The sequence below is a fragment of the Delphinus delphis genome, chromosome 13 (assembly GCF_949987515.2).
Source record: "Delphinus delphis chromosome 13, mDelDel1.2, whole genome shotgun sequence".
Classification (NCBI taxonomy): Eukaryota; Metazoa; Chordata; class Mammalia; order Artiodactyla; family Delphinidae; genus Delphinus; species Delphinus delphis.
Window position 1 is genome coordinate 17,840,054 of NC_082695.1, and position 27,954 is coordinate 17,868,007.

Sequence of the window (27,954 nt, forward strand, 5' to 3'; positions counted from 1 at the left end):
CCTAGGGGGTACTCTTGGCCTCAGAGGAGCATCTGCTACTGGTTAAGATCATGGGTTCTGGAGCTACTCAGGCCAGGAACCTAGGATACTATATACACTCTAGGGGACTTGGACCAGAGCCTCAGTTTACTTGTCTATAAACTGGGGATATTAATAACCCTCCCTCCTAGGGTTGCTGAAGAGATTATATAAGATATACATATGCTAGGGACTTCCCTGGCGGTCCAGTGGTTATGACTCCATGCTTCCAATGGAGGTGGTGTGGGTTCGATCCCTGGTCGGGGAACTGAGGTCCCATATGCCATGCAGCGGCAGCCAAAAAATAAACAACAACAATGTGACTAAACCAGCCAAGATGACTAAATATAATGCCACAAAAACTCAAAAAAAGATATATATGCTATCTATATAGTTACTGTATATAATTATATATAGCATTTAGGCTTGCCCTTGGCATGCTGAGTGCTACGTATTAAACATCATTACTCCTGAGTCCATACACGTGGACACCTGCCTTTCCTAGACCTTCCATGAAGGGGAGCCCACTACCATCTAAAGCAGCCTTTTTCATCTCTGGACTTCTCTACCTGAGAAGCGTCCTTATATTTTGTTGAAATCTGTTTCCCTCTTTATATCCAGCAGTTCAAGCTCTATCCTCAGGGTCCAACGTGCACAAGCACCTTCTTTCACATGCCAGAAGTTCACATATTGGAAGACAGAGGTTCAGCCCCTGAGAAGACTCTAACCAAATCAGACAGATCAGCGAGTCCCCAGGTCTTATCCTGAAGGAGACAAAGCAAGTCCATTTGTCAGTGACCCTGGCAGTTTCTCTGCTCCAGGCCCACAGCATCTAACCCCATTTGTCAGTAGGTTTCAGATTCCAAAGAAGTCCCAGTGTGATGTAGCTGAGTACCTGGGACGGAGCTAAGGGGCACTGGTCATCAGTTTTGTTTTGTTTTGTTTTGTTTTTTTGCGGTACGCGGGCCTCTCACTGCTGTGGCCTCTCCCGTTGCGGAGCACAGGCTCTGGACGCACAGGCTCAGCGGCCATGGCTCACGGGCCCAGCCGCTCCGCGGCATGTGGGATCTTCCCAGACCGGGGCACGAACCCGCGTCGCCTGCATCGGCAGGCGGACTCTCAACCACTGCGCCACCAGGGAAGCCCTGGTCATCAGTTTTGTTGACTGAGTTCCCCAAATCTGAGGACACTTGATATAACTCGGCCCTTTGCTGTTTAGCTTTGCAGATGGGCCTCCCTGTGTGGCTGTTTTCCTCTACTGATTGGAAGAGTGGGGGGGTCAGGGTGGGGAGGTGAATAATAAAAGCTTCAGCACCCCACTGCCCACCCACCCTGCTGTACCCCCTGGTCCGAGCCACCATCACTTCTCACTCAGCTGACCACACAGTCTCCCTGCTTTCTCTCCCCATCTTTGTGTGTTAATCAGGCTTTTTATTTTCTATGTTCTGATGTTTTGACATCTTAGGGCCTCAAAGGTCCTGGAGGGCACTCCCCTCCCAGGGTTAATTAGTAAATAACTCACCCGCCAGTGTACTTTTCATGTGCAAACCAAGCAATCCAGACCCATTAATCCACCTGCCCTAATCACTCCACAGCCAAATCCCAGACAACTGGAGACAGTCCCTACGCTCAGAGCCTGGAGAAATTACTCAGACGAGCCAGTCCTCAGCCTGGTGACCCTGCGTCACCTTTTCCTTCCTATGGAAACCACAGTAAAGACTCTTGCCCACATTTTCCCCTCACTCTTGCCTTGTTATTGACCCTGGTGCTTTCCCATTTGGCTTCCCAGGTGTGGTGTACCCCCTCTTCTTGGAATCTGTGAGTATAACAGAGTCTAATCTTTTCAAAGGCAGTTGTCTCCTGATCTGTTTGCCTTGCCACACCTAAATAATAATAAAACCTGTATTTTAGGGACTTCCCTGGCAGTGCAGTGGTTAAGACTGTGCCCTTCCAATTCAGGGGGCACGGGTTCGATCACTGGTCAGGGAACTAAGATCCCACATACTGCGGGGCCAATAAATAAATAAAAGTGTGACACACAAAAACATTTTTTAAAACCTATATTTTAAAACAGTCTCCCCAATCTATTCCTCTTCTTGTAGAAAAATGTGCCTGAACGATCTTCCCTAAATCAACTCTGATCATCTTCCACTGTGTCACCCCTACTTGAAAGCTTTCAGTGGCATCCCATTGGTCTTAGGATAGCATGAAAAATCCTCCCTGTGGTCTCCAGAGCTCTCTATAATTCAGCCTGTTTCTCTGACCTCTACTCCTCGGTCCTACCTCTGGGCCTTTGCACTGGCTGTTCTCTCTCCTCCTCCCCTGTCTGTGTGGGACTCTCCTGGTTCTCAGACCTCAGGGAAGTCTAACCTGACTACTCTTCCCTCCAATCATTCTCTATCCTGACTACTCTTCCCTCCAATCATTCTCTATCCTGACTACTCTTCCCTCCAATCATTCTCTATTCCCTGTCTGTTTCCCTCTCAAGATTCATTGATTTGCAGATGTATAATGATTTCTTGTTACTAGTACATTAACCGTCTTCCCAGCTAGGGCATCCCAGCTAGGGCATTCCCAGCTGGGACTTCCGGAGGGCAGGTGTATTTTATCTCCTATTGTATCCCAGCCTTCAGCACATAGTCAGCACTCAATAAACTTATTAAAATACTGCAGAATGATGGGGCCAGGCTCTTTGAGATGTTCTGTTAACTCCTTTAGTCTCCATGGCAACCCCGTGAGATAGGAATTACCATTTCCCTTCTACCAGCAGGAAACTGAGACCCAGAGAAGTAAAGTAACCTAACCTCATAGCTACTGAATGGGGTGGGCAGGAGATTCACACCCAAATCAGTCTGTCTGCAGAGTGGGGCTCTTCTTTCTATGACAATCCCCCTCTCTTCAGACATTAAATGCTACCCTGTAATAGTCACACTTAGGTACAAGCTTCCTTTTCAGTCTGATAGATTCACAAACTCAGGGGCTAAGTATCCAGAAGCTGAGATGAAAAGAACTCAAGCCTTTACCCTAATCAAGTCTCAGACCCTAACTGAAGGTACAGAGGTGAATGACATCATGGTACAAGCGAGGTCTTTGGGTTGACAGCCATTTCCTCAAGCTCTTATCTTCTTTCAATAGCAAAATTATGTAAAACAAATGTTCCCTGCTATTTTGGTAAATGATATGCTATATATACACAACAAATGCCAAGAAATTAGCCAGCTTGTTTGGAAGCCCTCCTATATTTAACATATGCCACTGCTATTTTCTTTTTCTGTCATATTACTTTTTTTTTCCCCTTGGGAAATCTTGGCTCCTGTAGCTGATAACTGCTTTCAGGAACCCAGCCGATTCAAAATGTAGTCTGGCTTTCGGACTATAATTTCATGTCAGAGGTCTCTCTTTACATTCGTCCTAAAACAAGTTGTAATAAATAAAGGGCCCTGGCTTCTAGTGAATTGCCAGAGAAGGAAGGTGAACACATCCTGGTTTAAAACTCCAGGGAGCTAAGCCATTTTCTCAAAGTCGAATTTCACAAAGGCCAGTGTACTCCACGCTCAAGGCAGAAAGGTGACTTGAACCAAGCTGGGTTGGAGGAAAGCCAATATTGACACCATGCCCCTCAGTTTCCCGTTCATCAATCTCAGTTAATCTTCACGGCCGTCCTGCAAGCCTGTCCTCATCCCATTTCACAGCCGAACGAGTCTGTAACATGCTTAGCTGATGTTAGAAGACCAACAAGAGCGCTGTGAATAGTCGCTATTGCGATTTATATTGATTCTTTAACTAATAGATGTGCAGGTTAAAAAATTTACATATTGCAGTGGGATCCAAAATGAAAAGTTAAAAAAAAAAATTTCTTTTCCTTAAAACTCCCCATTCCCATCCAATCCTCCTTCCCAGAAGCAACCAGTCTTAGGCTTCTTAAGTATCCTTCCAGAATGTTCGACTGTAGAAGCAAAAATATTCTTGAGCCCACTTGAACATGCACACAGATTCACTAGGGACCTGGTTAAAATGCAGATGCTGATTCAGTAGATCTGGGTCAGGGCCCGAGACTGAGCATTTCTACCACGTCCCTAGGGGAGGCTGGGGCCTCTGGTTCGAGACCACACTTAAGTCTTAGTACCGAGGACCTAGATCACGGGACCACAGTCTAGCACATTTCATAAGGAGCCCCAGCGGGAATTGCCTGGTGGTCCAGTGATCAGGACTCAGCACTCTCACTGCCGGAAGCCCAGGTTTGATACCCGGCTGAGGAACTAAGATCCCGCAAGCTGCATGGTGCAGCCCCCCCCAAAAAAAAAAATGAGCCCCAGCAATCTTTTCCTGTTGGTTCTTGCAACCAACGTGTGTGTGTGTTTAGTGTGTGTGTGTTTATTGTGTTAAAATATACATAATAGGGGCTTCCCTGGTGGCGCAGTGGTTGAGAGTCCGCCTGCCGATGCAGGGGACACGGGTTCGTGCCCCGGTCCGGGAAGATCCCACATGCCGCGGAGCGGCTGGGCCCGTGAGCCATGGCTGCTGAGCCTGCGCGTCCGGAGCCTGTGCTCCGCAACAGGAGAGGCCACAACAGTGAGAGGCCCGCGTACCGCAAAAAAAAAAAAAAAAAAAAAAAAATATACATAATAAAATTTACCATTTCAACAATTTAACTTGTACAGTTAGCGGTATGAATTACGTTCACAATGTTGTGTTACCTTTCCCGCCATCCATCTCCAGAATTTTCTTATCTTTTGCAACTGAAACTCTGTACCCATTAACCGCTAACTCCCCATTCCCCTCCGCACCACCCCCCATCACCTGGTGACCACTGTTGTACTTTCTCTCTCTGTGAATTTGACTATTCTAGGCCCTCTCAGATAGGTGGACTCGTACAATAATTGTCCTTTCGTGCTGGGCTTATTTCACTTAGCACTATGTCTTCAAAGTACACCCATGTTGTAGCACGGGTCAGAATTTCCATCCTTTTTAAGACTGAGTAATATTCCATCGTATGGATAGGCCACACTTTGTTTCTCCATTCATCCACTGATGACCACTTAAGTTGTTTCCACCTTCGGCTAATGTGGTACAGATCAATATAAATACTTTTTTTTTAACATTTTCTTTAGTGGATGTGCCATCGTCTATCTAATTACTCCTTTCCTGAAGATTGTTTCCGGTTTGGTATCACCGCAGCAAAGCTACAAGGAGTGTGCTGGCACCAGATGAGACTAGAGCAGAGTGGCTGGGAGCAGGGACACTGAAATCCAATGGCTTTGCCAAGGCCTAGACACTTACTGTGTGACCTTGGGCGAGCTCCCAGCCCCTCTGTGCTTGAGTGTCCTCATCTGTAAAAAGGGGACCATGAAAGTGGGAGTAAGTAAGATAATCGAGGCACAGTGCAAACACTAGACTTGACACGCGCAAGCCAGCAATCATATCTGCCATTATTTGTAGGGTAAATCGTTGCCTACTGTGCCCGTCCCCACAATGAACTGCCTGCAGAACGCACTCCGGGTGGGAGCTCAAAGCACTGAAAAATTTGAAAGATAACGCGGATTACCTTCCCAAAAGGTTGCAGTGGTCGCTATTAGTCACAGAAGGAAGCACAGAGCCTTGGACGGTCCTGGAGGAGAGGGTGTGATGAGAGGGAGAGTGTCAGGCCACACAGCCATCTCCTTCTGTGATGTTACCTGCAGAGTCAAGGGCGAGCCATGCGCCTTCCCCTCACCCCTGAAAAGCCATTGATAATGCCCATAAATGTTCATTTCCTTTCTGCGCTTAATAATTCTCTACATTTCTATCTTCTGCAAATACCTTGGGGGACTGTTTATGTTTTTGGTTTGGGAGGTTGCTTCCTGGGGACAGGGTGTCCTACTCCTTTGTCGTTCCCTCCCTGGAACCCACTTCGCTCCACCCCTTGGTGGCTTGCAGAGTTGAAATGTCACCCCCGCCCCCGCTAGCCTCTCACTGCATCAGGTTCGTTTTATTTGCAGCTTTTCTCACAATGTGCAGGAATATCTATGTAGTAATATATACATCCACGTGTATTATATTTAAATACATATTTATTTATATTTACAAATATATTTAGAAACATTAATTTATATATTGATCTATAAATGTATAATGTATAAATATTATATATAAATTTATAACTATATACAAATATATATTTATATATGTATGTAATTATTTACATATAAAAATTACAAAATACATGTGGATATATACATAAAATTTTTTATTGAGGTATCGTTGATTTACAATATTATGTTGGTTTCAGGTGTACAACATAGTGATTGACAACTTTTAAAGGTTAGACTCCATTTATATTATTATAAAATATTGGCTGTATTCCCTGTGCTGTATAATATATCTGTGTTGCTTATCTATTTTATACATAGTAGTTTATATCTCAATCCCATACCCCTGTCCTGTCCCTACCCCCTTCCCTCTCCCCACTGGTAACCACTTGTTTGTTCTCTCTATCCACAGGTCTGTTTCTTTTTTGTTACATTCACTAGTTTGTTTCATCTTTTAGATGCCACATATAAGTGATAACATACAGTATTTGTCTTTCTCTGTCAGACTTATTTCACTAAGAAGTAATAATATCCATGCAGTGCTAAGGGTTGAGGGTTTGGGGCTTTCGGGGGGAGGGGGAATGGCAAAATACACATAAGATAAAATTTACCATTTTAACCATTTTTAAGAGGACAGTTCTGTGGCATTAAGTGCTTCACATTGTTGTGCAAACATCCACCTCTGGAAAGTTTTCACCTTCCCAAACTGAAACTGTACCTATTAAACACTAAGTCCCCATTCCTTCCTCTTCCAACCCCTGAAACCACCATTCTACTTTCTGTCTCTGAATTTGACTCCTCTAAGTATCTTATATAAGTGGAATCATGCAGTATTTGTCTTTTGGGGACTGGCATATTTCACTTATTAGCATGTCTTCAAGGTTCATCCATGTTATAGCATGTGTCAGAATTTCCTTCCTTTTTTGTTCCTGTTTTTTGTTTGTTTTTTGGCTGTGCAGCTTGTGGGATCTCAGTTCCCTCACCAGGGATTGAACCTGGGCCCTTGACAGTGAAAGCACGGAGACCTAACCACTGGACCACCAGGGAATTCCCCTTTCCCTTCCTTTTTGAAACTGAATAATATTCCATTTTATGTACAGACTGTATTTCGCTTGTCCACTCATCCACTGATGGACACCTGGGTTGTTTTCACCTTTGGGCTGTCGTGAATAGTGCTGCTGGGAACATGGACGTACATTCACAGTGTTGTACAACCTTCACCTCTATCTAATTCCGGAACATTTTCATCACCGCAAAAGGAAATTCTGTACCCATTAGGCAGTCACTCCCCATCCCTCTTTCCCCAGCCCCTGGCAACCACTGATCTGTTTTCTGTCTCTATGAAGTTGCTTCACATAAATGGAATCATACATGTGTGACTCTGTGTCTGGCTTCTTTCACTCAGCATCGTGTTTCAAGGTTCATCTGTGTTGTAGCTTGTGACAGCGATTTGAGGACTTTTTACAGTAGTTATGCTGGAGGCTACTCACAGAAGCTCTAGTGGGCAGATTGTGAAATATTCAGAACATCTCAGAGCCTGTTATTTAACCACTGAGAGCTTAAAATTGGTCACAGTGGGAGTATTTACCCCACAGATATTGGCAAATGCTATACATCAGTATGGTTTGGGGGCTTTGAGACTCAGTTTGTAGGCACTGGCTTCAGAGCATCCCCATAATCCCCATCCCTCCAGAGCTACCCCCAAATAAATTTTGGGGTGGCCAAAAACTTCGTTCGGATTCCCCCATGTTCTGCAAAGAACCCGAACGAACTTTTTGGCCAACACAATACATACTGTGAATAAAATGGTGCTCTTGCTGTAAAAGTGTTGCTTAAATGAAGCCCCAGATTCCAACTTCATGCCGGATAGCTAAGCCTAAGGCAGTCTGTCTCCTGGCCTTTGCTCCCAGGTGACACCTGCCTTCCAGCTGCAAAGGAAGCCCCAGCTCTGGACTGCAGGGACGTTTGTCTGAGTCCCGTGCCACGGGGGTTCCGGGCCTCTCGCGTGAGGAGCGTAAGCTGCAGGCACCCAGCTCAGCCAACAGAGTAGGAGCCTCCGCCCCTCAGCACTCGGGGTGGGGAAGGTGGGGTGGGCAGAATCGTTTGCCTGCCTCTAAGGCGCTAATTCGGTCGCTGGATCAGCCAGAGCAGCACCACCTGGGAACGTGCTGGAAATGCAAAATCTCAGTCTCCAACCGCGACTTTCTGAGTCACACCCTCTTGGAGTGGGGCCCCGACTTCTGTGTTGTGACCAGCCCCGCAGGGATTTCGAAGTTCCATCCAGCTCAAGAGCCCCTGCACAAATGTGACAACCTGAAGAGCTGTCAGCCAGGCTGGAATCGAGCTGTGCCTTTCTGTTCCTGCGCCAGGTCACGTCGTTATCCACTCTCTGGCAAGCCCACCCACACAGGGCAGCTGGGTTCGGGCTTCACATTCATTCCCCAGACACAGGTGAATGCTCGCGAGAGGCGCTGATGCTTAGTGATTAGGACCCAGGGCTCTAATACCAAAGACATCCAGGCTGAAGCCTCAGTTCTTTCAAGCTGTGTGACCTCAGGCAAGTGTCTTAACCTCTCTGAGCATTTGTTTTCTCATCTGTACAATGGGGATAATAACATTAACTCATTCGTAGGTTGATCATCAGGGTAACTAACAGGAGATAATGTAAAAGGCATAGCTCTTAGCATTTAGTAAGTGCTCAATAAATAGCTGTATGGTTGGTCCATACAGCAGATACCCTTGGTAGCAGATACCCTTGGTGCCTGTCCCAGATTCCCTTTACCAGATTGATCATCCCCCAGCTGCTGCCAATCATGGGTGCTCACAGCTCACAGCTGCAGTCACCTCTGGAGGGTGTCCCTTGACTGAGGGGAGCCACTTCACCTGGGGATACCTGGGAAGTTATGCCTTCCATCCCTGGGGTGGCATGACCAGTGATTGACTGATTCGAGCCAAGCCCCCAGACCTCTGGGTGGGACAATCTCCATGGTACAATTCACACTCCAGAGCTCCCTGTGGATCACATTTCATACAATGGAACATTATCCAGCCTTTAAAAAGGATGGAAATTCTGACACATGTAACAACGTGAATGAACCTTGAAGATGTTAAGTGAAATAAGCCAATCATGAAAAGACAACTACTGTGTGATTCCACTTATGTGGGGTCCCTAGAGCAGTCAAATTCATAGAGGCAAAAAGTAGAATCGTTCTTGCCAGGGGCTGGTGGGAAAAGGGGATTGGAAGTTAGTGTTTAGTGGGTATGGAGTTTCAGTTTGGGAAGATAAAAAAAAGTTCTGGAAATGGACAGTGGTGATGGTTGCCCAATATTGTAAATGTATTTAATGCCACAGAACTCTACACTTAAACAGGGTTACAATGTTGAATTTAATGTTACGTGTATTTTACCACAGGTGAAAAAAAGAGAATCCCATTTTAGGCTCTGCTTCTAAGGAATTCGACCTAGGACAAAACTATTACACCTAATTTATAGCAAGGTAAACTGAGGCTCAGAGTGACTATAGGTATATCTTATGCTGTGGGGATGGTAATGGTCACCACGTCTCAGGGTTATTGTGAGGGTGAAGTCCAATAACGATGCCTGTAAAGAGCACTGATCAAGGAAGAGTATTAACGATGAAAATGTGAGAGAGAGAGACTGGGAAAGAGACATGGTGGCTTCAACTGAATTATGGTCAAATGTTGGCAATTTCATATGGTTCAACCTACTAGTAGTGTCTAGTCTTTAAGCTGGACAGCAGAATCAAAGACATTTCTGTCATCGTTATCTATTCAATCTTATATTCTTTAAATATTTCAAAATAAAAGATTTTGGATGGGGGGGATGGAGTAAATGGGGAGTAATGGAAGGGTTTGAATGGTATCCTGTCTTTGGCAGAAACGCAAGGTTTTGATCAGACAGACCTGGGGGTGAACCCTGGCTCCATGCCTTTTTAGCTCTGTGACCAGGGGTAAGTCCTGTGACTTCTGGGGCCTCAGTTTTCTTATCTGTAAAATGGTGATAATAATACCAACCTAATAGAGCTGTCGTGCAGAGCGAGTGCATGGAAAGCAACACCTAGAACGAGGCACAGGTGCTGCTAGACGGTGGTGGGCGTGGTGGAGAGTGCAGTGGTGGTAGTGGATGGGATGGAGTGTTTGCTCCAAGCTTCAATCCCAGCCGATCCGCCTGCAAACCCTGTGCTCTGCGCTCTGCCGCGTATTTCCAACACAAGATGAGATTAACAGCTGGAGCTGTCCAAGCCCAGCCTTGCCATCAAATGGAGTTTCAGGTATTTACAAAACTGCCGTGATTTCATCTGTCTTTTCTCCAAATTCACAAGCAGGGAATGTTCCCCAGCCTTCTGGAATCTGAAGATTTACCCTTTCTATGCCAGAGTACCAGTTATTCTTGGTGAAATGTATGGAATAATGCAATAATTAATTGATGATGATGTTGATAGCAATACTTTTTACTTAGAAATGTCTCCATTTTTACCTTTTAAAAACGTTGCCCATATTTGCCCTCCAGTCCCTCATCAGCCCTCTGCCCTTCATGCCCATGTCATCGCAGACTCCGTTTTTCAAAGCTCTGGGAGAAATGGGCATTACTCATTCCATATGACTCTCTCCTGGGAGGGTAGGGACTCATCTCTCCTGTTGCTGCCATCACCCTGAAACTCACCACAGGGCTGGCAGAGAGCAGGAGTTTTGTGTTTGGGGGTGAGGAAGTTGGAGGAGACTTGTATTTTTGCCTCTGAGTCCCAGATTAAGAAGTTGCTGCTCAGAAAAGTCAAGGCGTTTTCCAGAGTAACAAGAAGCAGCACAGTGTGAAGGAATGTATTGTGTTGAGAGTGGAGTCCATGGGGTCTCAAACTCAAATGCCTACAGAGCCAGACAAAGGGGACAAAGTGCCAAGTGAGTGGAACACAGAGCAAGTATAAAGATAAGTGGCAGGAGACTGTCAGGGCTGGAGGTTATTTGGAGAGGACAACACTGTGGTCACCTGTGCATCATGTGTCGCATCTAGCCCTGGTCTAGCCACGTTGGTGCCTTATTAGAATGTGTGCCCCAGATGGCCAGATATTCTACTTTGAAAGAGATGTCGGGAATCTGGATTTTTATGTGAATTCTCCTAATTTTAAAACATTGGCATCCACTTTAAATTAAAAAAAAAGTACTGTGTGGGCAACTTTTGGTGGGCATAATGTTACCCTTAGGTGACCAAATTGTTACTTCCATTAGATATAGATAGAGGAACGTAAATTCTGAAACACATGTACTTCCAACAAGTTTTTAGGTCTAGCGCAAGGATATCCTCATTCACATAACTTGCCATGTGAACAGGGCTCCCCCTGGAGTTGTGCAGTGCCCAACCCATCCAACTGTACTAGGCAGCCCTTAAAGTTGTCACCCTCCCCACAGTCCAGCTCAACAGAAATGCCCACCCCCACCTCTCCTCCACCCATTCAACTCTCTGGACCATGAGAGAAAGCTTGTCACCTGTCTTGGACACAACAGCTATACTGCAAGGCCGTTGAGGAGGAGTTCTAGCCATCATGACCAGATTTGCTCTGTCCTCTAGGGTGGTGAAATTCCGTCGCACAGGCGAGAGTGCAAGGTCAGAGGACGACACGGCTTCGGGAGAGCATGAGGTCCAGATTGAAGGGGTCCGTGCAGGCCTAGAGGCCGTCGAGCTGGATGATGGGGCAGCTGTGCCTAAGGAGTTTGCCAATCCCACTGACGGTGAGGGGACCCTGAATTTGGGGTGTCGGCCCAGGCCACAGTCAGGGGCTCTGAGGTACCAGGGTTGCCTCTCCAGGTGGTATGCTCAGAGGGATCTTGTGAAGGGGCAGGTAGGAGGGCCTGGAGGCCAGGGGTGACACTGGAAGTGTGGGGCTGGACCTACATGGCTTTCTTCAGCAGGCAAGGTTATATCATAATCCCTGACAGTCAACAACATTGACTAACACTTCGCTGAGGATGGCAGCCACAATGATGGTGATGATGATGGTGATAGAGATGATAATGATGATGAGGATGAGATGGAGATGGTGATGGTGATGATGATGGTGATAGAGATGATAATGATGATGATGATGATGATGATGATGATGCTAGAGATGATGATTGTGCTGATGATAATGTAATGATGATGGTGGCAATGGTGATTGTGAAGATGATAGTAGTGATTAGAGCAGCAGACACAGGCTGAGGATTTACTCTGTGCCAGGCACTGTTCTAAGCACTTTACACATCTTACCCATCTAATCTTCACAACAGTTCCCATTGGAAGTATTACGATTATCTTTCCCATTTTCCAGGAGAGGACCCGGAAGTACAGAAGGTTAAGTGTCTTGCCCAGGGTCACACAGCTAGGACTTAGCCAAGCTGGATTTACACCCAGGAAATCTGGCCTCAGGGCCCACATTCCTACCCATGACCCTGTGCTCCCTCTGAATACAGATGGTCAAACAAGAGACTTGAAGCGGTGCTAGGGGACCTGGTCTCCCCTCACCACCTGACGATGCTGATGGATGAAAACATTCTATGCATTCCTGAGAGCGATTCCCAACAAGAGAGAGGATTAATGGCTTGAGCCCAAGGCCTGTTGTTGGCAGATCTAAGGAGGCAATGACTGGGGAGGAAGGGGAGGCAGAGGTTAGAAGCAGTGGCTTCAGGCTCAGGCTGATCTGGGCTCAGTTCCCAGAGCTCAGTGTGCCAGCTACGTTAACAGTGGGCAAGTTCGTGTCCTCCTCTGTAAAATGGGGCTAAGACTGAGCCTTAACTAGTAGTTGTGACAGGGAGTAAATGAGATAATGTACATCAAGCTCTTAGGGCAGTGCCTGGCCCACAGGGAGCACTCCATAAAGTCACCATTATATTACTACTATTACCGTTCTTATTATTGATGATGTTATAGAACTCACTCTGCTTTCTCCTCAGTATTTTTACTGAAGGAAACCAGACCCTGCTGGTGTGATAAACACCAGCTCATACTTCTAGAGAAAATTATGATTGCTATAAGGGGCCCATGATTGAAATTCTGATAAGATGACAACTCCCAGCAGAGGCTGATGAGATCCTCAGAGGCCCCACAGGAAGGCCACCCAGCATGCTCCTTTAGTATTTTTATTTTTTAGTTAACTTTTCATTTTGGACTTTTTTTTTTTTTTGGCCTTGCTGTGCAGCATGCAAACCTTAGTTCCCCGACCAGGGATTGAACCTGTGCCCCCTGCATTGGAAGCGCAGAGTCTTAACCACTGGACTGTCAGGGAAGTCCCTGGATTATTTTAAATTTACAGAAAATTTGCAAAGATAGCACAGAGAGTTCTCGTATACTCTTTTTGTCTTTCTCAAAATCTTTTTTGTCTGTTTGTTAGTTTTTCATATACTCTTCATGCAGCTTCCCCTAAAGTTAACATCTTACTTAACCATGGCACACTTGTCAAAACTAAGAAATTAACACCGGTGCAATACTGTCCAGGAAACTCTAGACTTCATTCAGATTTCACCAGTTTTCCCAGCAGTGCTGTTACAGGAACCAATCCAGCACACCACATTGCATTTAGTCTTTTCGTCTTTCTCAAAACACTTATGAGCTTCTAAATTATATCCTTATTTTTTTCTGAGTATACAAATAATATGTGTTTATTTAGGAAGCATTCAGACATGATCGAAATGTACAAAAAAGTGAATGCTGACAGATAACCCTGTCGACAGTCTGTGGACACTTGCTTCCCGTGGTCCATCTTGCTTTGTTTTCTTAAAATTAGCAATATATACATCTTTCTATATCTGCCCATTTTTAAACAGATGGGTTGTATTTCATAATGTAGATATATAAACATTTAAATATAATATATAAAATAATTTAACCAATTCCCTGTTGATAGACATTCTGGGTGGTCCAGTTTTTCCTTTTGTAGAAACAGTGTTGCATTGGACTTCGCAGCAAGTCCATGCTTGCTTCGCATGCTTGCTGGAAGGCTTTTCTAGGATAAGTTCTAGAAGCAGCAGGCACTGCCTTTAAAGAGCTTGGCCAGGGACACCCCCGCCCCCACCTAGGCCCCACACACTAGGACAACTGCGAGATGCACTGACTCCTTCCTCCACCTCCCCCTTCTCCTTCCCAGATACTTTCATGGTGGAAGATGCGGTGGAAGCCATTGGTTTTGGAAAATTTCAATGGAAGCTCTCTGTTCTCACCGGCTTGGCTTGGGCAAGTATCTCTGGGGACAGTGACCTCCCCTTCAGTTTCCAAGGAACACCTGTGCTGCTCAACTGGCTTTCCATGGTCTACATGGAAGGACACAGCTCCTTCCACATAGAGCCTTTGCTTGAATCAGCAGAGTTTGGGTTGAGTGACCCTGGGTGATAATGAAGGTCTGGGGGTTGGGGGCTGCGGAGGTTAGGTGTGGTTGACAGTTGCCCTCAAGGAGAAGTTGAAGCTTCTGGTTAATTAAGTGGCTCTCAACCCTTTGAGGCTCAGGGCTTCTATAAGATTCTGATGTCATCTGTGAGGCTCACCCTAGAAAAACATGCACAGATCAAAATGTGCCTTTGTTTTAAGGGGCTCATGAGCCCTCGTCAAACTCCCTTAATCTACCTAAAGCAAATAATGCATCTGGACCGTTAATACAATTGAAATTGATTTTTGTGACTAGTGCAAGACTGAGATTTAACTACATAGTTTTCCAAACAGTCATCAATTTCCCCACATCATTTTTCCCACTAATTTGCAGAGCCGCCTTTATCATCCACCACATTCCCACGGCTACATGGGTTTGCTTCTTGACTCTCATTTCTGTGCCATTGCTCTTGTCTGTTTAATCCAGTAAAGGTACCACTATATTTAATTACCAGGGCTTCCCAGTATGTTTTAATAATATTAAAAGGTCACTCATTAACAATACTGACAATTCTACATGAACGATGACCAAAGAGAAACTAGTTTTTAATTGAGCTATAAGAGAAAAAAGTCATTGTCTCTCTACCTCTATAAAAATGTTTTTCTGATTTTCGAAGTATGGTATCTTACCACTTCATTCGGGGAGTGCCCCTAAGTTTTTCCAAACATGGGAGAACACACACACACAAAGAATGTTGAATGTCTAGTTGTCAATTCCTGCATGGCACCACACTGTTTTAACTACTAGAGCTTTCAGTGTTTTTTGTTTTTGTTTTTGTTTTTTTTAACATCTTTATTGGGGTATAATTGCTTTACAATGGTGTGTTAGTTTCTGCTTTATAACAAAGTGAATCAGTTATACATATACATATGTTCCCATATCTCTTCCCTCTTGCATCTCCTTCCCTCCCACCCTCCCTATCCCACCCTTCCAGACGGTGCTTTGTTTCAGTGTGTTTTTAAAATTTAATTTAGCTATTGTATTTTTGACCGCTCTGCAGCGGCATGCAGGATCTTACTTCCCCGCCCTGGTCAAACCCGTGCCCCCTGCATTGGGAGGGTGGAGTCTTAACCACTGGACCTCCAGGGAAGTCCCAACTTTCAGTGTGTTTTGATGTGTGATAGGGCACTCAGCAGAAGGTAGAAGAGGGATTTTTGTACACACTCGCTTGGGGTCGTGGACTTGGTGAAGGGCCAGCCGTCCCCGGCCCGGGCAGCATCCTGGCCTCATGATGTTTGCTTGCTCCCTGCAGATGGCCGACGCCATGGAGATGATGATCCTGAGCATCCTTGCGCCGCAGCTGCACTGCGAGTGGCGGCTGCCCAGCTGGCAGGTGGCGTTGCTGACCTCGGTAGGCAGCCCAGCAGCCCTTTCCTGTTGTGCACATTTCTGGTCCCCCCGGGGGGGAGGGGTGGTTTCTGTAGGATGTCCCCCTCCTCCTTCTGCTGCCAAGGACTCAACAGAAAAGACTTAAACCCTGAATGGAAACACCATTACCTCAGATTCCTCCTCCCTTCTCCATCTCACGTATCCTGGCAGCTTTGCAGCCAACTCTAACCTCTCCTGGGGGTTCCAGCTACCTGGGGGCCCCAGATATCCTGCTCAATTGCCAGGAAGCTGGAACACGCCTGATCGTATCACTTAAACCTTATAAGCCTCACTCTTCCGAAAAGGAGATGCCAGTTCCTCCCACATGAGGGTGACTTGAGGATTGGAAACAACATAGTACATGTTCAATAAATTGTAGGAGCTGCTGCTCCCTGGAACTAAGGCTTGGAGGAGCATGAGTCAGACGCTTAATTTTTGTCAGAGATAGTTCAACGGCAATCTTCTAAAAGGGAGGGGAATGGCCAGGCTGGATAAGAGGATAAAAATAATGATACCCACAAAAGCTAATGTTTCGAGCATTTACAGTGCAAATGGCTTTATATACACTGTATACAATATATGTGCAACATACATTGTGCTTTTTAATCCTCACAGTGCTATGAGGTAGGTACTATTATGAGCTGAGGAAGATGAGTGCAGAGAGGTTAAGTCACTCGCAAAAGGTCACACAGCCTAGCTAGTGGCAGAGTCATTGCTGACTAGGAATGCCTCCCAGAATGCTGTTTTTCTACGGACAACTGTTCTAGAATGGCCTGAGTGCCTTTGGCCTTTGGCGACAAGGCAATAAGGAACTTCATAAGCGCATACATCTGGATTTTTGTGGTTTAGTTACCTTGAGATGTGTGACCTTGAATGAGACACTTTCGGCTCTATTGCATCATCTGCAAAATAGGGGTGATAACGCCTGTTTGACTTCGGATGGTCAACAAAACCCCTAGAGTGCCTAGCCCATGGTAGAGGTCGGGTAGACGATACTTCTTTCTTATATTCCTCGTTCTCACTAATACCTCCTAAGGAATAATCACAGGTCTGTGTTTTTGTGATGCGAGGCCTTTTTGATCCCTTGTCAGTGGTTCCTAACAGCCACCATTTATCAACGAGCACTTACATGCCATCATCTGTGCTAGGGGTTTTCCATGCTTTACCTCTTTAACCCTCTCAACCTATGAAAGAGGTGCTGTTATTACTCCTCCCATTTCTACAGATAAGGACACTAAGTCTCAGACAGGTGCGATGACTTGCCCAAACTCACACAGTCTATCAGAGGCAGAGGCAGGATTGAAATCAAGGCCAGGCAGACTCAGAGCCCCTGCCCCCAGCTTACTGCCCTGGATCACTTTCCTATGGTATCAGGTTTGGACTCATGGGCTAGTAAAGCAGTGAAGTTCCATGGCCAAGTTTTCTGCAGAAAAGTTAGGGCACTGCAGGAGCTGCTTCAGCTGCATAAAGTACATAAGAAGGATGAGACTGACCATCGTTGCTGTCACAGGCAATACTGTGTGAGATTACCGTAATTACTGTGATATATAACCAGTACTCTGCGGTGCCTAGGTCTACCCTGGGAGAGTGAGAATGGGGGAAAACGGGTGTTTACAGGGTTGCTTGACTCTTTCGGGATGTAAGGATATCATTTAGCACATGACTAAGGCCACACTTTACCCCAAGACAGTAATCATCAAACACTTTTGCTCTCGCTAATCTAGAAAAGAATTGTGTAAAAACTATGCAGCCCCCAGGAGTCTCACAAGTTTTTAAATTGACGTTAAAACTTTAAAATTATAGTTGCAGCTTATATAATTTCTGGAGTATTGAAATATTAAAAGTTCAAATTAAATTTTCATATCACTCTTTTTATTTTTTAAAAATTTATTTATTTATTTATCTATTTATTTATTTTTGGCTGCGTCAGGTCTCTGTTGCTGCGCGTGGGCTTCTTCTAGTTGCGGCGAGCGGGGGCTGCTCATTGTTGTGGTGTGTGGGCTTCTCATTGCGGTGGCTTCTCTTGTTGCGGAGCATGGCTCTAGGCGCGCGGGTTTCAGTAGTTGTGGCTCACGGGCTCTAGAGCGCAGGCTCGGTAGCGCACGAGCTTAGCTGTTTGGCGTCATGTGGGATCTTCCCAGACCAGGGCTCAAACCCATGTCCCCTGCACTGGCAGGCAGATTCTTAACCACCGCGCCACCAGGGGAGTCCCATATCACTCTTTTTAATGTGTCCAGTGGAATTGAAATATTTATCTGCTACCCACCATCACCCGTGTAAAAATAACATGAATAAGCTCTTCAGAAGAATTTGGAAATTTTGCATTGTTTTGTTTTCTTCTTGAACCGGTATTTTCATTCCATTTCTCCAGATAATTTTATCTTAATGTAATGTTTTATTATGCTTGAAAGTACTTCATTTGTCACCCTATCATAGTTTTTGTGACATTTTAAGTTATTGTTTTTAATTTTCTGAGATCATAAGGTTCTGAGTATTAACATTTTTCTCCTGCAGTAAGTTATCATGATAATTTTTAGTAATAAGCAACAGATCAAAACAAGATAGAATTAATTTTGGTAAATAATTGCTAAACATAAGTCACCTTATCAGGAACGCACCTCTTCATGAGGGCTACGGAGTGTTTCCCAATTATGTCATGCATTCTTGAATCATTACTTATTGCTAAAATGAGACAGGGTTCAGCCACTAGGCTAGTCCTACTTTTCATATTTATTGAACGGATACGAATATGAAAGGCTTTGTTCACATATAAAGACTTTGGGGGGAGGAAACTGAAGGAGTTTTGTAATAACTCAATAAACTAATGCCACTTGATGTTTTTCAACAACTTCCAAGTTTCGTGCTGAAGAGCACACAGCAGTCGTTTATGAAAAATTATTTTTAGTGATCTAATTTGCTGACAGCTTGATTAGGCTCTCCTGCAATTTGGTTAAAAATAATAAAATGGGGCTTCCCTGGTGGCGCAGTGGTTGAGAGTCCGCCTGCCGATGCAGGGGACGCGGGTTCGTGCCCCGGTCCGGGAGGATCCCACATGCCGCGGAGCGGCTGGGCCCGTGAGCCATGGCCGCTGAGCCTGCGTGTCTGGAGCCTGTGCTCCGCAGCGGGAGAGGCCACAGCAGTGAGAGGCCAGCGTACGGCAAAAAATAAATAAATAAATAAAATAAAAAATAATAATAATAAAATGGAATTGGAATCAAGATGACTTGTGAAAGGATTTGTAACTGTGTCATTGGTGTCCTTCTGGAGGCATCCTGGAGGGTTTAACCTCAAACCAATGTGCTGTGAGGTGCATTGGGAGGATGCGGTAGGGAGAAGTGGGGCAGGGATGGTTGAGAAAGGGAGGAGGGAACTGGTGAGACCCCTAACCTGTTCTCAGGAAAGAATCTCTATGGAAGTTGAGGACCTGGAAATGAATTCCTTTAAAACTATCCAACTCTGCTTCTCCCTTGGAACACCTCTGTGTAGCCGGTTTGGAGCCCTCTGCTCTAGGCCATGCCTGGAGGAATGCTTTTGGGTTCAGACCACACTAAGCAGTGCCATTCCCATCTCTGGGCCTCAGTGGCCTTATATGTAAACTGGGGATAATAATAGTACCCACTCCTTAGGGCTGCTGTGAGAATTAGGTAAGACATATGTAAAAAGCATTCAGTGTGGTGTCTGACACTTGGTGAGTGCTCCGGAAAGGATAGAACAGTGAAGAGAGCTCTAGTCGGCCTGTTTGGGTTTAAGACCTGTCTCTAGCCTCTCCTCCCTGGGCTAAGAGCAGGTTTCTTGAAACTTCTAAACCTCAAGCTACCCATCTATAAAATGGGTATGAGCATTTATAACCCATCTACTCTGATCAAGGGTTAACAACGGAACAAGGACTTTGCCCAGCACACAGTGAGCACTCCATGGTTGCTGTCTCTTGCTAATGGCTTACAACTCCCATCCTAACCTCCTGTCTCCTGTTTTCATATCCTCCAAACTCTACCTTGCAACCTTTAACATTTTTTTAGCCATAAGACATTTCTTGGGTTTGGTGAGAAATTGGTAAAATACTAGCTCTGCAGCCATGCAGCCTGATTCCAGCCCAGGCTGCATCACTTACACTTGTGTGACCCAGGCCATGTGACCTCCCCTCTCTGAGTCTCTGTTTCCTCATCTGTGAAATGGGGATAATAATAGCACCCGCCCCATAGGATTGTTGTGAGGCTTAAACAGTAACATGAAGCATGTAGACTAGTATTTGCATCTCAACACGTTCTCAGTAAAGTTTGCTTCATTCTTATTACAGGAGTGTGATGTCACACTTTCAATCTGGTGTTCCTTTTCTCCACGTCTCCATGTCATTATCTAACAGAAACTGTCTTTGCCCACACAGGTGGTCTTTGTCGGCATGATGTCCAGTTCTACCCTCTGGGGAAACATCTCAGACCAGTATGGCAGGAAAACAGTAAGGCAACTTCTCCTAAGCTCGTGTCCTCTGGGTTATCTTTGTGATGGCATTGACAAAGTAGCAAAACTTATGCTGACTGAGCATTTGGTGGGGGTCTAATTAATTCAGGGATACACTGAAGGGCAAAGAGAAGATGTTGCTCTGAGGCTGTGGACTCTTGAAATCACATATCCCTAGTGGGACCCAAGGATGTGCATTTCAGAACGTAGAAGATGCTGGAGGTGCCCACCCCCATCCCCTTGGCGCTCAATCTGTCTGTGCCACAGTTTCCTCATCTGTCAATGGTATAATAATAGTCTTCCCCATAGGGCTGTTACGGGGAGTAAATGACCCTTGTGACAGAAAGCTTTTGACACAGAGGAAATGTTTCTTCAATTTCCATTATCTTTCCTATTTGCCAAGCTCACGGTGCCAATACATGGCAAGGCCAGTGTTAAAATGCAGGTGCATCTGGCTCCAGAGTTCACATCCATCACCTTGACCTTGGCTGCTGGGAGACATCACTGAACGATTCCCTGGAATTCAGTTGATTAGTTGAACATTCATCCACCCCAAATAGATGAAGCCTGGAGGGGGCTGCCTGCAGAGGGTTCCTCCAGATTTGCTAAATACCACACCCAACATAAAGCTGGCGTGACCGGAGAGAGAGCGAGAAAGCGCCGCCAGATTGAAGAGCCTCCTTCTCCCCAGCATGGAATTCTGGCCCAACCTCGTGGAGGATGGATCCGGCTCTAATTATAAAGCTTCCCCAGAACTCCTCCAGGACCAGCAGGCGAGCCAGACAGCTGGCGAGTCTTGGCAAGCTCGGAGAACCTCCTCTTAGCTCCCTGATCTTCCTTGGCTCAGCTGGGAGGTTTCTGTGAGGGCGTCTGCTGCGTGACTTTGCAGGAGGATCACATGTGGGGTTAGGACTCGGTGGAACGCTTTTTTTTTTTTTTTTGCGGTACGTGGGCCTCTCACCGTTGTGGCCTCTTCCGTTGCAGAGCACAGGTTCCAGACGCACAGGCTCAGCGGCCATGGCTCACGGGCCCAGCTGCTCCGCGGCATGTAGGATCTTCCCGGACCGGGGCACGAACCCGTGTTCCCTGCATCGGCAGGCGGACTCTCAACCACTGCGCCACCAGGGAAGCCCCGAGAATGCTTTGATTCCTACAGTTTATACAGCCTGGGGGCTTGTGGCAGCCGCAGAAAGGAAGGGCGACTGTGGGTGTGTGGCCTTGCGCAGATGGAGATAAACGCATCCAGGTTCATAACGTAGCGCCCCCTGTCGAGCGAGGTAACCTTGAGACAGCTGCTTTACCTCTCTGAGCCTGTTTTCCCATCGGCAAAATAGGGTTGACAACAGTAGGAGCTCAAAGGATTGCTGGGAGGATTAAATAAGAAAATGTAGGGCTTCCCTGGTGGCGCAGTGGTTGAGAGTCCGCCTGCCGATGCAGGGGACGCGGGTTCATGCCCCGGTCCGGGAAGATCCCACATGCCGCGGAGCGGCTGGGCCCGTGGGCCACGGCCGCTGAGCCTGTGCTTCCAGAGCCTGTGCTCCGCAGCGGGAGAGGCCACAATGGTGAGAGGCCCGCGTACCGAAAAAAAAAAAAGAAAATGTATATAATACACTTAGAACAGTATTTACAGATGCATGGTTAGCCCGTGATTAATGGTAACTACTTTTGGTTGGGACTCGAAAAAAAAAGATTTAGAATGTGATCAGGTCATCCTCTAGTTCAAAGGCTACAGGACCACGTTATCTCTAAGGAGGAAAAGGAGGTGGCTGGCAGGCACTGGGCCTCTCTTTTCAATATTTTGAAGATCCTCGGGTTTCCTTGCCTGTGACTATTTTCCTTGTGCTTGAGAAAGATTGGAGAGTACCAGGAGACTTGAGCCAGACAGTCCTGCAGGAGACTGAGCAATGCTCATGGCGATGGGATCAGCATGCTCCTCTGGGGTTGCAGGCCTGGCATCCAAGTGGCAGCAAGATGAAAGCCTTTCCAGGCTCCAGGTGGCAAACAGGTGGGCCATGAGCCAAATGTGGCCCCCAGATGTGTATGATTTATCCCATGCAATGCTTTATGGGATTTTGAATCAGTTGCCTCCGTTTCAAACATCACATATTTTTGCATAAAAGTAAAAAGAGGTGTGGGTTTTTGGAAAGCTGCGTTATCCGGCAGCTTGGGATCCACACTCTGTGATGGTAGCTTTCGTCTGGAGCTGAGGCTGGCAAGGCAGGGCAAGTTCTCTTTCATTCACCCAGGCCCACCTGTCCTCACTGCATTTACACCTGCATCATGTGTGTATGTTCTCTGCCAGGGGTAATGGGGAGCCGTCAAAGATCCTGGAGGAGGGGAGTGGTTCATTCAAGTACAGCTTCGGGCATTAGACATCCTGGCTCCAGTTTTGACTCTGCTGATCCTGAACAAATCACTCAGCTCCGTCGGCCCTCAACATGCTGATTCATAAAGTGGTCATGAAAATAACGTCTTTCCACAGGCCACTGTGAGGATCCAGTGTAATGATGGGGCTGCGATTTAAGAAATGCAAATGAAAGTTCCATGAAGTCAGAGACTCTGGCTGTCATGTGGCCTGCCCTAGCCCAGGACAAAGCCAAGTGCTTAGCAAGCAGTAGGCTGTCAATGTGTGCAGAGTGAATGGATGAATGAATGAATAATGTATATTAGGACCTCAACTGCCAGGCACACAACAGGTGCTCAATACATGTATAGTGAACAAATGAGTGAATGAATGAATGATACATTTCAGTACCTCTAGTGCTGGGCACACAGCAGGTGTTCGATACCTGTGTATTGAATAAAATATATCAGTATCTCTAAGTGTCTGGTATACTGCAGTCACTCAATACATGCTGATTGTTGAATGAATAACTGAATCAGCAAATTAATGAATGTATAATATCTATCCATCTATCTCTAGAGCCTGGTATACAGAGGATGCTTAATAAATATGGAAGGAAGAAAGGAAGGGAGGGAGGGAGGAAGGGAGGGAGGGGTAACAATCTAAAAGGCAGAACAGATGTTAGGTAGAATGACAACTGTAGGTCATGAGAAGCCCAAAGGACATTTCTGCAGAGTCCCCAAGCAGTGCTTAGATGGGGCTTGTTGGCACTGCCGGTGCTTTTGCAATAGCTATAACAGTACTTCCAAATGGTTGCTGAGTCCTCATTTTCTGGGCAGCTGGAAAGCCCTGGCATAGACGGGCAAACGCAGAGCCAGCTGTACCCTGCTATGACCTGACAGGACAGATCAGCCTGCTTGTCTTTGCTGCCTGGTATCGGGGCACCCGGTGACCTCACTGGGATAGCACAGTTGCCGGGCAGCCCCGTGAGAGAGGCTTGGCTGCCATGTGCCAGTCTGGGTGCCCTCCTCTCTCCCCTCTCCTCTTCTCCTGCTGTTTTCCTTCTGTTCTTTTATTTTCTCTGCTGCTAATGATGTCTTGTTACTGATTCAAGACTCGTTGGGTTCCAAGAAAGAAAATCCCTATTAAGTTAGCTTAAGCCAAAAGAAAGGAACCAAGTATATGTGTGGCAGGTACCAATATCATAGCCCTGGGTTTAGGGGAACAGAAAAGTTGCTTTATTATTTATTAGTTATTATTGTTATTCACTATTACAATAGATCCAGGTTTTCCTGGGCTTGAATAATTCCTGCTCCACCTGTTCTCTTATATACTTAATATCTCTCTTTATAGCAACATTTTTTAAAATCCTCAAATGCATGTTTTTTGAAAAGGAAACTTGATAGAGAGTCTTAAATGGGAAATCAATAGCAACTGCACTAAATAGGAAGTATCTGCAAAAATAAATACAAAGAAAACAATGTTATAAAATTCTAGCTGGGGGACTTCCCTGGTGGCGCAGTGGTTAAGAATCTGCCTGCCAATGCAGGGGACACGGGTTCAAGCTCTGGTCCGGGAAGATCCCACATGCCGTAGAACAGCTAAGCCCATGAGCCACAACTACTGAAGCCTGCGCGAATAGAGCCCTTGCTCCGCACAAGAGAAGCCACCGCAGCGAGAAGCCCGCGCACCACAGCGAAGAGTAGCCCCCGCTCGCCGCAACTGGAGAAAGCCGGCGGGCAGCAACGGAGACCCAATGTAGCCAAAAATAAATAAATAAATTTAGAAAAGAAAGGCAGACCAGCACCACATGGATACTTCCTCTTGGGCGTAATCAGACAAGTGAAGGTTCAAATGAAAAGGAGATCGCCTGCTTGCAAGGTGATGCAAAGTTATTTAAAACATTCTCTCTTCCACCTAAAATTGTTTTCCAAAAGACCTGAAATCATCTGATAGACCTCCACATTCCCGCTCTAGTCCCTTTTAATTCATTTTCATTTTAAAGCTAAAATTAGTATGTCTCACGCTTTCTCCCTGAAGCATGGGGGTATGGGCAGCTGGCAGAAGGGTGAGCTCAACCCTACAGATATAGGAAGAGTGCTGCCGAGGGAGGTCTGCCCAGACCTCATGTGGCGGGTCTAAAATTCATGTTAAATTTGCATTCTACTCCATAGTACATTTGGTGTTGGTTGTGTTATAAAAACTCTATTTTCAATTACATTCACCCTTCATTTTTTCTCAGTCTCTAAGGGTCATTGACACTCCAGGAATATGTACCAGGTTTGTCCTGCAGTACTGTGTTCCTAGGTGGTTTTCAACGCCATCAAATACAATGTCTTTTTGTTTTTGGCTGCACCACGCGACTTGCGGGATCTTAGTTCCCTGACCAGGGATCGAACGTGGGGCATGGCAGTGAAAGCACTGGGTCCTAACCACTGGACTGCCAGGGAATTCCCTACAGTGTCCCCTTTATTTAAAAAAATTATAAAATTTTTAATAGTGCCCCTAATAATCCAGAAATAATTTCAAAGATAAAATAACCTAGCTGCTTACACAGTTTTAAAAAAGAAGTCAGGGACTTCCCTGGTGGTCCAGTCGTTGGGACTTCATGCTTGCACTGCCAGAGGCCGGGGTTCAATCCTTGGCCAGAGAACTAAGATCCCACAAGCCTCGTGGTGCGGCCAAAAAAAATTAAATTAAAAAATAAAAATAATAAAAAAGTCAGTTATAATGCTCTAACTATGACACAAGGGAGAACATTTTTAAAGGAGGTAATTAATAAATTTACTTTCAGTATGCAAATATTCACACACAACTCTGCCTAGATCCTAAAAGGAAGTAGTTACTATTTGCCCCAATTATAAATAAGTTTGGATTTAATGGAATCTTGTCAATGCTTTTTCTTTATATCTGGCGTTTTGAAATAAGATTCAGATCAATCTATTCATAGATACACATAGAAGCCCCATAAATGCAGACAGATGCCGAAGTGTTCCCTCAGTCACTCAACTATCACACGCAGCGTTGCCATTGGCAACACGGTTTTCGGAAATGATGAACCGTTTTGTAAAATTCTGGATAAAACAAAGTGTATCCTCCTTTGATTTACCTAGAAGTTGCATTCCTGAAAAATTACGTGACCCACCTTCCAAAATCCTGTTTATATGTAAACTAGAGTGAAGATCTAGGCGCTGATAACCATACACAGTTTTCGACTGCACGATGGTCGGGTGGGAAGTTTGATTCGAGCTGGTGCGGGACACAGGATAAGTGTTTATTAGGTCTCACGCGCTGTGAGACGTCTAACATCTCTGGGATGTATCTGTTAAATGCCAATCATTGGGACAACCAAGAATGACCCACAGTTTTCCCCCACACCCCCTCAGGGTGGGTGCCACCCATGCAGAGAACCCCGGGCATCCCCTTGGCTGTGTGGCTCACCCTTTACCATGACCCTGTTGGTGACTTTGAACATGTGCAGGGGACATGTGACCTGGAGATGCTGAGAAGCCCTGTGTCTTCCTTCTCCGCAGGGGCTGAAGATCAGTGTGCTCTGGACCCTGTACTATGGCATCCTCAGTGCTTTCGCGCCCGTGTACAGCTGGATCCTGGTGCTCCGGGGCCTGGTGGGCTTCGGGATCGGAGGGGTCCCCCAGTCGTAAGTAAAGACCGAGCTCTGGCCACCCAGCCAGGCAGCCAGCCAACTATGTTCATGGCCTCAGAGGGGTGCAAAGATGGTACATACGCTAGGGCTTCTGGTATCCAGGGGCTCTGGATGGAGCCAGAGAATGGTGTCATTGTCAGTATTATAATGATTACCAACAGCAAAAGCAACACGGTAGCTGGAAGGTCGTAGATGTGAAATGATAATAAAGATAATAGAGCTAGCATTGATTGGACGTTTCTCTTTGACACAGCACAGCAGCCCCAGAAGATGTTGCGGGGGCGTGTTGAATTAGTGCAGTCTCCACTTTACAGCTGAGAAAACTGAGTCTCAGCGGGTGAAATCATTTGCCCAAGTCACACAGGCTGCAGGTGGAACTAAGAACCTGAGTCTGTCCGCCTGTAACATCTGTGCCCTTAACTACACTGCGTGCTGCCTCTTACCCTCTTCTAACCTAACCAGGAGGCAGGGGATGGTGCTAATTATCTGTAAGTTATGTGTTATTTTGTTGTTGCTGTTGTTAAGATGCTGAGAGTAGTCGGACTTGTAGGAAGAGGTCACTGTCTCCTGGGAGACTGGGGAATCCTGAAGCAGAGGTTGGCAGGTGGTGGCAGGTGGACCGAATCTGACCTGATTACTGGGTCTCTAAATAAAGTTTTATTGGAACACAGCCGCACCATACATTTATGTATTATCTACGCCTGTTTTCATGCTACAGCAACAGAGTTGAGTTGTCTCAGTAGAGACTGTATGGCCTGCAAACCTGACATATTTACTATTCAGCCCTTCATAGAAAGAGTGTGTTTAGGAATTCTCTGGCGGCCCAGTGGTTAGGACTCTGCGCTTTCACTGCCGAGGGCCTGGGTTCCATCCCTAGTTGGGGAACTAAGATCCTGAAAGCGGCAGTGTGGCAAAAAAAAAAAAAAAAAAAAGCGTGTTGACCCCACTCTCAAGGATGATGATTAATAGCCAATATTTGGTGTTTATTAAGGAGCAGGTGCTGTTCTAAACAATTTGCCCAGATTGTCTCATTTAATCCCCCAAATTTCCCTATGAGGTAGATTCCATTATTAACCCCATTTTACAGATAAAGAAGCTGAGGCACAGAGAGGTAAAGTAACTTGCCCCAGGTGACACAGCTACAAGAGGCAGAGTTGGAATCTGAACCCACTCCCTCTAACTGCAGAGCCTGGGCTCTAACCATTGCATTTTACTGCCTTGCTATGAAGGATTAAAAGGATTTGGAAAGACCCAGAGGAGACTGGGGAAGATGTAGGATATCTCATAGGAAGGGAATTTCATGAAAAGAGGAAGCCGTAGCTGAGTCTGAGGAAGGCTAATGGTCCAGTTCAGGTAGCTTGTTAGACTGAGATACATGAGAATTGAAAACTGAGATGGGACAGATAGACCGGGGCAAGCTTCTTAAAGGTCTTGAATCCCAGGCCAAAGGGATTGTCTATAGACAGTGGGGAGCCACTGAAAGTTCTTGAGCAGGAGAGGTACTTTAAAAGTATTAATCTGGCAGTGATGGGTTGGACAGGTTGGAGATAAGGAACCCTACTGCAATAATTGAGGAAAATTTTGCACAAGGACCAGGTGGTTTCTTTCTAGTTTATTCATTCAT

At 45.9% G+C, this 27,954-nt stretch overlaps 1 protein-coding gene across 1 annotated transcript in view; it reads left to right on the forward strand.

The window, feature by feature from the left end:
* The window catches only part of SVOP (SV2 related protein), an 87,241-nt gene that overhangs the window by 9,254 nt on the left and 50,033 nt on the right, over positions 1 to 27,954 (forward strand). The window contains exons 2-6 of the mRNA XM_060028245.1: positions 11,670 to 11,830; positions 14,221 to 14,306; positions 15,749 to 15,847; positions 20,249 to 20,320; positions 26,200 to 26,324. Coding sequence (XP_059884228.1) covers positions 11,670 to 11,830; positions 14,221 to 14,306; positions 15,749 to 15,847; positions 20,249 to 20,320; positions 26,200 to 26,324 — 543 coding nt within the window. The remainder of the gene's footprint in view (positions 1 to 11,669; positions 11,831 to 14,220; positions 14,307 to 15,748; positions 15,848 to 20,248; positions 20,321 to 26,199; positions 26,325 to 27,954) is intronic.